This window comes from Pinus tabuliformis, chromosome 5_1, assembly GCF_031772625.1.
Source record: "Pinus tabuliformis cultivar Carrire ecotype Pingquan chromosome 5_1, CPIR1, whole genome shotgun sequence".
NCBI classification, from domain to species: domain Eukaryota; kingdom Viridiplantae; phylum Streptophyta; class Pinopsida; order Pinales; family Pinaceae; genus Pinus; species Pinus tabuliformis.
Window position 1 is genome coordinate 212,548,315 of NC_142305.1, and position 14,935 is coordinate 212,563,249.

General features: G+C 38.5%; 1 protein-coding gene across 2 annotated transcripts in view; it reads left to right on the forward strand.

Annotated features, from left to right (window-relative positions):
• APC6 (anaphase promoting complex 6) overlaps nt 1-14,935 on the forward strand; it is a 320,808-nt gene that overhangs the window by 182,049 nt on the left and 123,824 nt on the right. For both annotated transcript variants that reach the window (XM_089431967.1, XM_089431966.1), the window contains exon 11: nt 7,066-7,135. In XM_089431967.1, coding sequence (XP_089288093.1) covers nt 7,066-7,135 — 70 coding nt within the window. The remainder of the gene's footprint in view (nt 1-7,065; nt 7,136-14,935) is intronic.

Below are 14,935 nucleotides of genomic sequence, written 5' to 3' on the forward strand. Positions count from 1 at the left end.
ATTGTTGCCTTGGTGAAACAGAGTTGGAGTTTTGGAGGTTGGAGCCTCACAAAAGTCTAAGTTGGTGCTTGGCAACTGATTGCAACCATTTATATATTGTATCTATTTTATTGCAAGGATATATTAATAAAAGCATTGATACTTGTTGTTCATCTTGTGTTCTGAATATAAATGTTTTAACTGGTAAAACAATAGTTGAAAAAGAAATACTGATTCACCCCCCCTCTCAGTATTTCCAACAGATAATGGTTGTGATCTGACTTCTAAACTTTGATGAGCTGACTTTGCTGATGTGATGGTACAACATTGATTTATGCACGACATTATGCTTAGAGCATTGCATGAAGCAAGCTCCCGATCTAGATATGTCTATATTTGACAGCTATTTGATGAAGTCAGGATGATGTGTTCCAAGGTATGACTTTGATTTCGATTATGGTTTTGGTTTTATATCTTGATGGTTTACCTTTTACAGATGATGAGCCTTTGATGATCTAAATCAGAGGGAGATAGCTTTTGAAGCTCGAAATGATGTATCATGGCATGATGAATCGATTTCTAGAATTTGGAAAAGAAATTCTATATTGCAAAGTTGTTAAAAATGTTTTTGAGTAATGAAAATGGAAATCCTTGGATACTTCGATTTGAAGTTCAAAGATGTTGTTGAAGTTGACATGGCATCTGACTGTTGATTGAAGCATTGTTGTTCCGTTTTGAACATCCATATATATATATATATGATGGGCATAGAACCTGAATAAATTCATGTGTGAGTTCCTTCATTCACATAGACTTGCAACCAAGCATCCTTTGAAATATCTGCATGGGATATTCTATTTTTTAGGCTGAGATATTTCTCCTATGATATGTGACTACATGGATGTATTGTTTTTGAGGGAGATTATTGTTAAGCACATTTGGATGTTACTTTAGTATGAGATCTGCCATGATATCTTAGATGAGAGGTCCATAGTACGATTGAGGATGAGTACGATGTTGCTAGCATGGCTAGCTGTGAGGCAGGATGAAGAAGCTCCTTAGAGAGCTGTCTGAGCATGATCTGGATATGACATGGATACATTGTGATCCGATTGGCAGAAAGTCCCATATTTATAGTTGGGATCGAGATACTCTCATATATTGAGACAGTGCAGCTGTTTGAAACAAGCTCAAGCTTGTGGTTGGCACCTCCTTGAGAGGGAGGATGATTATGGTATCCTTTTGTGATTTATATGATTATTTATGTTCTGACATGATATTTGATTTGATGTCCTGTATGAACAGGAAACAACTGCTATTGAGACAAGCTGATACCAGATTTGAGTATGATGAGAGCAGCGTTGATCGAGGACACTGAGCCAACTCTTCCTCCTTATCTGAGCTCCCAGGGTGAGGAATTGAGATGGAGGGCTCTTGGGGTTGAGGGAACTCTAGACAATAGGGTATGACCCCTATCTGTTACCCATAGGGTTGGAGATGCTGCTCCCCTATCTTCATAGTGTCGGAGAATGGCATATTGATCGATGAGCAACTATTAGCAGGTGGAATTCTCCCTAGTTGAGAGGGAGTGCTAATTTTTGCAACTGCGGTCAAATTTCACCTTGGACAACTTAAATGACAGAGATGATGATTGCATTAGACTCCTGTTTTCAAGAGGACCAAAATCAACCTAAAGATCACCTTATTTGGACAAGTGAAAGTTAAATTTTGAATTTATTTATTCACTCATGTATATTGGGTTAGGTCGGCCCTAAGCACATGTTAAATTGGACAGGTTGACCTCAACCCCAAGTGGACCCTCATGAAAGCCTATAAATAGAAGAGACCTCAAGCTCATTTGGACACATTGATCAAGTCATCCTCTCTTCTCTTATTGTCTTGGTTTGCATAGGTTTGTCAGAGGAAAGTTCGTGCAAAGGTCCAAAATCTCAGGGATGAAGCTCGCAATAATCTAGGGTTTTCTGATTCTTGGATGCTGGCACAAAACTAGGCATTTTAGTCCCTGGACGCTAGCACACAGTGGTCAAGATAACGTCCAGAGAGCCCTAGATGTTGGCATAGAAGCCTATGGGAGCGTTCAGGGTTTCAAAGGTAGATCTAGAGGAATTGGTTCTTGGACGCTCGAATAGAGTGGTCCTGAGAGTGTCCAGGCTGTCCTGGACGCACACACAATAACTAGAAGAGAGCATCTGGGGGTTTGGAGCAGATCTGGTGAGTTGGTCCTCGAACGCACGGACAAAATGGTCTAAAGAGCATTCAAGCTACCATAGACGCTGGCATACAGTTCACAGAGAGTGTCTAGGATTGTTATAGACACTCGCACAACTCCTCCTCCTTGCGTCTAGGACTCAAAGATGAGATTTTAGTATTCTGAAGATTCCGCTCAGTGACAACTGTGTTCAACGCAATATCCAGTAGTTGACTACAGTCAGTTACAACACATTACAACCATTAGAATGAGGGTTTTGATTATAAGCATAATTAGATCTATTTCATGGATATCATAGTTGTTTTGTTGCATAGATAAAGTTATGGATCATTGTACTCTCTTATGTTGAATCATTTGATGACGATCTAAGAAGAAGATTTGCAAGGGTTTTCCTAGTGGGTTTTGCCTTGGTCTCGGACCAATCCTGGTGTCTTTATGTGTGAGGATTGATGACTCATGAGCTACCTACTGCCTTGAGGCTTGTAGTTGTTTTATATTTGCTATTTATAGTTTTCATTGACATTGCTACTACCTATGTAATACATTTTGATTTTGATGACTTAATGAGAAAACTACAGTATCTTTCTTTCTCCTATTGGATCATTGATGAATATTGAATATATATTATGTCAAAGTTGTCTTTGTATGCACAATGTTACTTTGTAAAACTTACATCTTATGAAGATCTATGTTTGAATCAATGAATTTGTGTAAGAAATATCTAATATATATATATCTATATATCTATATCTATATATATATATATATATATATATCTATCTATATATATATATATATATATATATATATATATATATATATATATATATATATATATAAAATAATAAATAACATGTCCTAACATGTCCTGTTGCGAGGGGTCAATATGTCCATGTCTAACACTCGAATTGTCGTGTCCTTTGTGTCTTGTGTCCCTGTGTCAGGTGACTTAGCAATTAAGTGATTTCTCTTCTGTTAGTCATTGTTTGTGAGTGCTTTTTACTTCTTTAGATTAGGACCTTCTTTTACTTAGTTTATTAGTGTTCTTCTTCATCAAACAACTACCAATGCATAAAACATAAAGAGACATGAGACATAGAATATAGGCTATCAGCTAGGGCCAAAACTTCTCCCACTTGAGAGGAAAACCCGAACAAAATTTTCTTCTTATAGAGATTCCAATTGGCAAATACCAAGACCAAGACCCTTAACCTATTTGCCACTCCAAGACTAAGACACAAGTTCCCTTGATGAGATCCTTAGACAACGATAGTCAAATTTATGCTCCTTCCCTTTTCTCGGCTCCTCTTCCACTTCAACGTCCTGCTTCAAACCTTCGACGTCCTTGAATTAGGTCTACAATCCTATTTCAGAAACCCTAGCTTATGCGCAAGACCTTATCTTGATTGGGCTCCCTTCTTGTCTTGACCTTTGTCCAACTCGGCTGCCCAATGAGGATTGTTATTCTTCTCGGTTCTTTCTGCAACCAGTGTCCTCTTCCTTCTTTGCACGTGTGTCCTAAAATAGACCCAAAACAGATCCAAATGATTCCCAAGAAAACTTCGTTCTTCTTTCTTTCTTCACGCTGATTAGGAGGCTTCCTTTCACTAACCTTCGCACTTCTTACTAACTTCAGAACTCAACCGAAAATCTCTGCTCTAAAATGAGGTCAAGTGGCCTATTTATAGTTGTTTTCCATGATAATAAGTCGACTTGTCATCCAGTTAGGTCGACGTGTCATTTGGAGAGATTATTATTCCTTTTGAAACCAACTTGAAGGGAGATGCTTGTGCTTGTCTTGGAGGGCTATTTATACTTACCTAATGACTCATACAAATTGTAACATGCCCAAGAAGGGTCCTTCATACATGACATTGACTCAATTTTACTTTTATGACTAGATGGCAAAACCTAAAGGTTCACAATGGGAGCCATTACTAAAAATAAAATTCCTTGCTCATGAAATCCATGAGACTGTGATATTCCCACTTAGCAATATTGCTAAGGGAAATATCAATCTTGCCTAATTTTGACTTATTTCATGTTTCCACTTAGGAGATGTGGGTTTAAAGGTCCCACATGAATTTGGGATTAATTGGGGGCCAAAACATTAGGAAGGAAATGAGATATTGCGACTTTAGTGGAGCATAAGGGCCACCCCATGGAAAATTACGACCCATATAAGGAGTATGTTCTCATTGGAGCGAAGTTGGTGGGGAAAGTCGAACATGGGCATCTTGGAGGCTCTTGATAAATAGAGCAAGAGACACTCATTTTGGACATTCATTCATTTATTCGGAAATTGTGTCTTTGACATAGCATGCTTGAGTTGAAGCCAAGTCTACAACGTTGTTTAGCACACGAGTGTCTCTGAGCGGAGATCTCAATCCTTGCTTTTGTGGACTTGGAGTGCCAGCACAAGGAGGGAGTTTCACCTTTCCTTTTCACACTGCTAGCAGGAGGGTCGTTTTTCAGGATTATAGAGGGCATCTATAGACAAGTGGGCCATCTTACATGCAACTCCCATTCATCACACGTAGGACTGCGTCATCCCATCCATGATTACACAGTGATTGAAGTGAGACTCGTTAGGGCAACACTATTTGAGGGAGTTTCGAATTGGGGTGCTGGGAGATCATTTGGGGGGCCATTTGAGGAGGATTACTGGAGTTGGGAGAGCAGAGATTGTTAGGGTCACAACAACAAAATTCGAAATTGGAGAAGGGCCACGCTGTAAAGGGTCAATTTTTGAAGGTTGGAACCAATGAAAACCCTTCTTGGGTTCTTCTGGGTTTTGGGCAAAGATCATAATCCCAAATTCCTAGAATTTTCTGGGAAAATTTGAGGGGTCAAACAGGGGTCTCAATTCAGTCAACAGTTAGAGGAGCTAGGGGAAATAGAGCCGAATTTCTGAAGTCAAGCATTGGCCAATTCCTTTGTGGGTTATTGGTGGAGAGCCCGTGGTTAAGTTCATTGTACAACTTGTAATGAATGTTCCTAGTGGAGGAAATCTCTAATCTGTCCAACAAACTCCATTTTTGTTAAAAGTGGTTAAATGTTAAAAGTTTTCATTAGGGCATCAATTTTTAGCCTCCTTAGAAAGGATCTAGCTTATCTATTTCATCCTTGACTCCATATGCCTAAAGGGCAAGGCACTAGCCCAAGTCATTGTTGATCAATCTTAAATTTTCTCTCCCAAAATCTGTCCTTTTAAGGCTAGGGCAAAAATCTAGGGCTTGTAGCGAAATTTTAGGTAGGAGGTTTTTTGGTGATTTGAGAGGCTATAAATCAAGCTTAGGGTCTAGGTTTCCTATTCTCCAAGCTTGGTGGGCATCCACTCAAATTTCAACCATAAAACCTCTTGCCCTAGGTGTTGCTCCAAGAGGGAAGACCTAGTTCTTTTCCCCTCAACTTGAGGACTTCCTTAAAGGTTGTATGAACTTAGTACCTGTAAAAGTAGATCATAAGAAGCCTTTTCTCCTGGGCCTTGACCTTGTGGGTATATATCACCATCAAAAATCTCAGAACTCTGGGTCTTGAGCCTCCTTTTCAAGGGATTTTCTTTGAAAGCATTTTTGCTTCTATGAAGCCTTGAACCATTATTGAGTCTCTCTCTTGAATGAGTTCTACCTTGATCACTTCGTGCCCTATACCTAGCATGTCTATTCGAAGTGATCTCCTTCCTACCAAAACTGTTCCCATCAGTAAAAGTCCGTAAAGAGTAGGGGGTATTGGCTAAGGTGACATTGAACCTGTACCCATTATTAGCACTTAGTCTTGCTCTTGTCTTGTAGGGTTTCCCACTCCAAGGCTTGCTAGATTTTGTGGTAACAGTGCTACTACCAAGAAAAACCTTCCTGGCCCGATATGATAGCCCACAAACTATATGGAGTAAAGCTAGCCAAAATTCAAATCTAGGTAGGAGACATAATTAAAGTGAGTCCCGACCACTCGGGCTAACCCTAATGGGCAGTTAGTATTTATTATTATTACTAATATTATTATTTATTATGTTTGCTATAATTATGTTTATTACATTGCCACTCGTTTAAAGAATACTTTTTCCTCAAAGAATAATAAACTGGATTCTCTCGAGTTGAGCATGTTTCCTTGGCAACATCATCTTTGTCATTCTTTGGTTGTAAAGGTTTTACTTTGTTCTTCCTTGAAGTGTTGACGAGGTCCCTTTGTATTGTTTGCATCATATTATGAAGTCTTTTGACCTGGTTCTTTAACAAAAAACCTTGATGCTTCTTGGTAATATATTTTCCTTGTATGTTCTTTTGTTCCTCTTATGTTTTTCATTGATTGTAATTGATGTTTATTGAGAATGGAACCTTCAACACCATCTATTTTATAATGTTGATATCAAGGTCCTATGCTAATGCCCTTATTTAGATACCTTTTTAGTGTATGAGGCCACCTTAAATTAAATAGTTAGTTCATAGTCACCCATTGTGAAAAGGGTCCTCTTTGTTAATAAGACCCAAATTAAATAGTAGACTTTAATTATATGTGGGCCCATAGGTAGTTAAAATTCTTTATGGATAGCTATATATAGAGTAGAATGTTATGTAAAGTTCTTTCAATAGTTGTTATTGTATTGGGAGCATTGCTCTTCAAGGTAGCTCACTTGAACAAGCAGGTGAACAAAACTTCTCTATTTTTTATTATCAAAGAGATTTTTCTTAGGGTTTATCTTTCCTTTCTCTTGTGTTTTGCACTACATTAATATGAATACTCTAAAGCTTTGGGTTTAATTACAGAAGAAATGGTTTCTTAATTTTGAAATATGATTTGTTATTTACACAGCTTTGCTAGAGTAATACGGCACATTGAATTATTTGAAAATGCAGGTGCCATTTACCTACATTATATATTGGGTTGGAGTACATGCGGACACACAGCTATAAAATCGCCGAACAGGTCCTTATTTAGTGCTCGAAATAATATTATATAGAAGATAATTTCAGCATGCTGTTGATGAAGGCGAAGGCTTCGTTTGAATTATGCATTTGAATGGGTCTCATAGTAGGAAAAAAAACATGAGTTCTTTACATGAAAGTATGAATATATATTTTTTCCTTGCCTTATGTAAAAATAGAAAAATTAAGGTCCCTAAAGCCCTACAAGTTTAGTGATAGTTTTGATTTCTTGATTTTGCATGAGACAGTGAGACACCACGTGAATTTATTATATCAGTGACATAATCTTGTTAATGATATAGTTGTGCTCTATTGATTTTATTTGTGTTTGAATGAGATTCTCTCCATAGAATATGTCTATAGCTTTAGAACATTTATCATTGTTAGGCTTTTGGATTTAACAACTTGTGGAAACATGATGATTGATGACATTTCTCAGTTATATTTTCTTAGCTTTGAATTGTTATTAAACAATCATTTATATTCATAGTGTAGGATGCTTTTTTGAATGGTTAAAGCCCTTTTTAAGAAGAATATTTCAAATGTAGGAATTCCGTGAGTCAGACAATTAATGCATTTTCCAAAATTTCATGTCAATCTCAAGGTTTCCCAAATCTAATCCCCATAAACTTTCAGCTTTAGGGATGCTATGAAATATTATTTTACAATAGTAATATTTCAATTTCCTTCAACCCAATTCCACTAGGAAGCCTAAGATAATATATGTCATATCAATGTATCTCAATACCACAATGTTGCAGGGCCTTAGGACATTATTTTCAAGGCATATGCCAGGCTTGATTTTTCTTGTTACAATAGAATATAACGGTAGCAATTCATCTCCTTCACATTCATGATGTGTATCAAATCACCTAACGAATTCAACTATATGTTATCTCAAATCAGCATGAACAAGGCGGCCTGAAAACTACTCAGTCACAAAGAATTTGACACATGGTTTTGTTTGGATGTATTTATGCATAACTTTTGACAGAAGGTTTGACTCTGCATGCGAAGTTTTCCCCTTGTGCCACCTAGAAGCAACATGCCCCCTAGAGATGACCACCTTTAGTCTGCAATTTTTGAATGATGACTTACCTTTTGTCAATTTTTTTACATGGCATGCCATTTATACCAGTGTTGAAAATATTTGTATTGGCAAAATATCAGCGAGGGTCCAGAAAATATTTTATTGGCAATATTGGCGAAAATATCGGCAAAATATCCGCAAATATCGACAAGCATAAAAAATACATAATATATTCATTTTTTTTTTTTTCAGATTTTTAAACATATAAAGCAATAACAACATGATAAACACATTGGCACATAAATATGAAGAAAGCACTGATATATATGATATCAAATAGAAATGATACATCAAAGGTGATAACAAATCCTGCTGATCCCTGATAATTGTCCACTCAAGGACTCAAATGTGGAGAACCAATACAAAATAACATCACACATATAAAAGTATCTCATCATCATGAGTTATATGTAGCATAACAAATAAAACTAGCAGCTATCTATCTGAAATCACTGCCCTCTCCCCCTTTTACGGGAAAACATGATGGGCTGTTTGCCAGGCTTGCCCCTAGTAGTAGAAGGCCCTGACCCTGCCTCTGCACCTAATGTCAAATAATGAGTGCTAGGTATGGAGCTGTGCTCTCCTATATCTATAGTATATGGTGTTGATGCTGATGCTCCCATAGTGTCCTCCTTCTCCTCTTCCGAGTGCTGCTCCTCCTCCGAGTCCTCCTCCTCTTGCTGCCCCTGTTCTAATGGATCATCTGGCTCTAACCATGAAGGTGACTCCTCCAAGATGGGCTCCTCAGACTCCACCCTCCACTGAGACAATACATCAATATTGTCTAAGGAAATGGCATCTGGATCCACCGGTGCTTCTATTTGCCTCACTCGAAGTCGGATGTTGTAATGCACATACACTAAATCATTGAGGTGTGCGAACTCCAACCTGTAAGAGTGTCAAAAAAACTAATGAGTCTTGACTCTTGACTCTTGACACTTGAAGGTCATAAATTAAAAATTAAAAATTACAATAAGTGTAATTGCTCAACTGAAGGCTAGAGCTCAAAGTTATACCTGTTGCGTTTTTTTGCGTGTATCTTCTCAAATACACTCCAATTGCACTCACACTCTGAAGAGCTACATGTTTGACTCAAGATTCTTATGGCCAATTTCTGCAAATTTGGTGCCCTTGCACCATAGCTTCGCTACCAAATATCTACAACAAAATAAAGAAAAAAAATTCAAAAACTTTAAACACAATTAAACTTTCAAATAAAAGTTACATAATTGAACTTAAAAAAAATAGAATTATAAGTAAGGAAATTCTAAATTGAAAATTTTAATTTCTAATGAGTGATGACTTGTCACTTACGTGGCATGAAGAGGGTCCTTTCCCTAATAGCATCATCAAAGCCAAATAGGTCAACACAATCCCGATAATATTGTATCTCACGATTGATTTTGCTACGAAGCTCAGGATCAGGTACCATCCTATGAAAACAAGAATGGAGCCCTTCCATCACCTCGCCATCAAAATCAAAGCCGCATTTGTATGAAAATGCGGGGTTGAGGAAGAGTGCTGCTGCATGAATGGGTTGATGAAGCATCCCTGTCCACCGACTATCAATCACATCCCATAACATCATATGCCTATCAAGGCCAGCAAAATCCTTGTCTGCATAATAAGAACGAATGGCCTCCTTGGCCCTATCCAAGCCTCATACAAATAAGCCATTGCAGGCTTCTCCCCATCTACCAATCTGAGAACCTTTACTATAGGTTCACTAACTGAGCATGCTTCTTCTACTCCACGCCAAAATGTCTCAGAGTACACCATTTTTGCAATGGCTTTCCCGTCCTCTCTCCTGCGGTATCTACAATTATGTCAGTCATCAGACACAAACATTTGCTTCAACTGGAACTGACATCGAAGAAAAGACTAAAGAGTAATAAAGTTTGTGACAAAACGTGTGATTGCAGGACGCCGCAACTCCTTGTTTCTAGTGAACTTCCTCATGAGGCTAAGAACAAAAGCATGGTTATAAATAAACTTGGGGACACTCCTAGCCATATCAACCGCCTCCTTGATGAAGGAGAGTTTCCCTATATCTTCAAGCAACAAATCGAGACAATGTGCTGCACACGGAGTTTAAAACAATGTGCGATGCCTCTCCATAAGCATCTTTCCGACAGACACATAATTAGCTGCATTCTCTGTTATGACTTGCACCACATTCTGCCCACCAATCTTCCGAATGAACCCATCTAACAACTCACATATCGTTGCTGCATCTTTGATATGTTCTGATGCATCAACCAATTTAATAAACATGGTACCTTTAGGACAATGTACCAAGAAATTTAGAAGGGTCCTACCCTTCCTATCTATCCAACCATCAGACATCATTGTGCATCCAATAACTTCCCATGTTTTTTTCAACTCCGCCAATCTAGAGTTGATGTCCTGCTTTTCTTCTTGAAGAATTGGCCCCTGCAACTCCTCATATGTAGCACTTTTGTACCCTGGGCCCACAACAACAATAACATCACACATTGGCTGCCAAAATGGATTGGTTTTGGTGATGCTGAGAGGTAAGTCGCTCCAGAAAAGACAACTCCCATGACTTAACAAGCGATTTTATGCCAAGTTGTGATCCATGACCTGTTCGTGGAACAAAAAATGATGATCTCGCACTAGCAATAGCAGGTGATGATGTGACAGTTGTGGAGCCCCTCACACTACCCTCAACATCAAAATCAGGAGAAGATATCCCGAAAGATCTATCTGCACGTTTAGCCTTGTTTCTTTCTGTCTCTTCCTTGTTTCTGTCTTTTTCATCAATTGCCTCAAGAGATTTTTGTATAAGCTTCAGACTAGTAACTGTACAAATCCCAACATCATGTCTAGTGAGTCTAGCCAGATGGTATTTCAGTCGTGTAACCCCTCTTGTCATCTTGGTCCCACACAATTTGCATGTAAGATATGCCCGATTTGTCCTACCATCAGGGTCCCCATACTCCCAAAATGGGTCCAAGGCTTTTGGCATATTTGAATTTTGTAGTGAGCTAACTCAAACCTGGGGCACCAAAAAAAAAAATGGAATTAATAAGTAATAACCACGTCATTTTAAAAAATAATTTTTTTGCTACATTATTTGCAATGTGAATTCAATGAATAACCATAAATGAAAATAAGAGGGTGTATTTGAAAGTTTAAAACAAAAATGGAGTTTGGTCTCCCAATATGGAGAAAACCCTTGCATTTGCTCATGGGCATGAAAATCATAGCAAATGGAAAAAAAATCAAGCAAAATGATTGTAGGCAAATAGGCAAGCAAGAATAATCATAAAACTATCAAAAAGTTCATTAACATAGGGGTTTATTTGAACATACCTGTTAATGGAAGAAATGAAATTGTCTCACTGTTCTTCAAGCTTAGAATCTTAGATCAACAAAATCTTCGTTGTTGGTGGTGATAATAGCTATTCAACACTCAAACCCTCATTGGTAGCAAGCACATAGCTCTCCCCTTCTCCAGAAATCAGAAATGAAAATGATTGAAAAAAATTGGACTTTTATAGCCGCAGCAGCAATTTTTGCTGTCTCCCGGCGATATTTTAGGCCGTAGTGCGATATTTCCTCGAGATATCGCCGATATTTCAGAAATATCGCGATATTTTCGGGGAGACAAAATATCGCGATATTTTCTCAGCGATATCTCGTCTCCCCGAAAATATCGCGATATTATATACACTGATTTATACATTATTCTAACCAATTTGAGACCATGTTGATCTTTTGATCCTAGGACCCTATGCATTGGGATCTGTGCACTACCTCGGGAAACATGAAATGTTGAGAATTGTGAAACTGCCATGTTGAGAACTGTATGATGAATATTGTACCAAGGCCAAGAATGCATACAAACTCCATGGGACATGACCATGTGGAAAGATGTAGGTGCGCAAGAGGAGGGCTAGATTGGGCTTACAAGTGCAATCAGCCCTACATAACCAAAGGCTGCTTTTAAACCATGTGTCCCAATGAGATCCACTCCATGTCCTCGAATGCTATCTAGGATGGAAGGAGCTAAGAGTGGGTGTTGAAGGGACCAGCCATGGTTGACCATTAGAGGCCTAGGACACCATAATACATAATCTCACATGCTCTACGGGGCTTTAACTTGCATCCTTTGGAGATTACACCAACGAATGGGACATGAAGACCTTTTGGCACTCCCTTCCATGTGACCATTGTCCTTCAATGGATAGATCACACTAAGCCTTGTAGTGATCTTGAATTACTCACAAGTTCAAACCCTTTAAAATACTACAAATGGAACAAAGAAAGAAGAGCCTTCTAGGTCAAAACATGCATCACATAATAAATCTGAGATCCTCTGTGCTTGATCACTGAATAAAAGAATGAAATATTAAATTTCTGAGGGGGAACCCTGGAACTTGTACATTAATGACATCTTCAAGCATATGTGAACACTAATCTGAACTGGCGCAGGACTTATTTATCCAGTAGTCAAGAGGATTGATATAGCCATTGTTAAGCCACAAAACACTCCTCTTTCCAGTTGTCTGCCTTGATTATTTCCCCTGTGCTTTGTCATCATGACAAACAGGCACTCGTTAAAATCTGCATGTGGACAAGCTGGAATCTCTGCTATTGCTAGGCTGAATGTGAACATGGGTGTTTGCAAATCAAACATGTCACCAGCATATGAAAAGAGATGCAATATGTTTGTTCTATATATTGGTGGATTGAGCTGCTATAATAATTGCTAAACGAAGAAATGCCTGACAGCTCCCCAATCTCTGCTTGGCTGCCACGCTGTCCTGTGATATAAAATCCACTCTAAGTACTAGTTCAAGAGATGCAATTTAGCATTACCAAATTTTGCATTCTGCTGGATTTTAAGAGAAGCGGTCTCATTTTGCATAGTGTCTACAAGAGTTGCCCCACTTCCTTTGTCTAGTTCCTTCTATGGAATCAATGGGGTGGAGGTGTTTTCAATGTCTTCTGTCCTGCTGTAAAACAGTGCTAAAACAATGCAGATTTATAATAAGAGATATTAGTAGCCGAAATAAATTAAATTTGGCACATGACCTATGGATTTTAGTCTACTAAAATTTTCCTAACAAAATGTGAAGTTATTTAGTATTTTAGATGCCTGGTTCAGGAATTATAGCTGAAAACAGCTCACTGTCCTTTATGACTGTTAAATTGACAACTAGGGCCAAACTCCATGTGGGTTAGCTTATTTCTGGCAGCTGATATTTTTATTGGATCCCTCTTGTCGAGAGGTGTAGGATTGATCCAAAGAACATCCGATTCCGATAAGTATTTATGGAGATATGAATTTATTTTGTTTATGTAATTATTATCAAGCCGACCAGCTCTTATGTAGGCTCTAGAAGCCCAAACGTCATGTCTATTCACTTATACATTTTTAGTATAAATTGGTGAGGATTCGAAGTCATTTTGGACATGTATTCTTGAGGTGATCTCCTCTCCACGTCTGGGTTTTTGGAAGGAGAGAACCAAAAGATACAGTTGCCCAAGGTTGATGCAACAGACAGAGTTGGATACGAGGCACGCAGGCCCTAATCTATAATGAATCCGACAGCACAACTCTTATACGCACAGTGATGAATATTGAACGTTGGCAATGGAAGCAACTACGCACAACAAATGAACTCTATACGTTGTCATCTTCTGTATGCTCAGCAATTACTCATACACAAGTCTTTGGATTACAGACATCGAATATACAATGAATGGTCACATATATCTCAATACACAGTAAAGGATAGAGCTTCGACGTTTATCTCAGAAGCTCATATCTCGAAGGACAGTCTCGGCATTTATATCTCATGAATCTCGGTGTATCTAGTCTCGGTATATATATCTCAGAAGTCCCGGTGTTTCTAGTCTCGGCATACATATATCAGAAGCTCATATCTCGAAGGACAGTCTCGGCATTTATATCTCATGAATCTCGGTGTATCTAGTCTCGGTATATATATCTCAGAAGTCCCGGTGTTTCTAGTCTCGGCATACATATATCAGAAGCTCATATCTCGAAGGACAGTCTCGGCATTTATATCTCATGAATCTCGGTGTATCTAGTCTCGGTATATATATCTCAGAAGTCCCGGTGTTTCTAGTCTCGGCATACATATATCAGAAGCTCATATCTCGAAGGACAGTCTCGGCATTTATATCTCATGAATCTCGGTGTATCTAGTCTCGGTATATATATCTCAGAAGTCCCGGTGTTTCTAGTCTCGGCATACATATATCAGAAGCTCATATCTCGAAGGAAAATCTCGGCATTTATATCTCATGAATCTCGGTGTATCTAGTCTCGGTATATATATCTCAGAAGTCCCGGTGTTTCTAGTCTCGGCATACATATATCAGAAGTCTCGTCTCGGCATATGTCTCAAAAGTCTCATTGAGCATCGAAGTATATATCAGAGCCTCAGTATTTATCTCAGAGCATCGAAGAAGTCTCAACACTTATCTTAAGAGTCTCGATACATATATTTCAAGGTCTCGGTACAACTATAGGTCTTGAAGACCTAGCCGCAATTAAGAGGAGAACTAATTCGCAGCTAAGGAAGCAGTATAAGCAGCAGATCTGAGGAGCCATAATACACAGTCATCGACTGACCCTAAGCCGCAGCAAAAGGAGCCCTAAACGCAGCAAGAACAATTCTGCTGACAGCATGAGGTAAGGGACTGTTTAGGCAT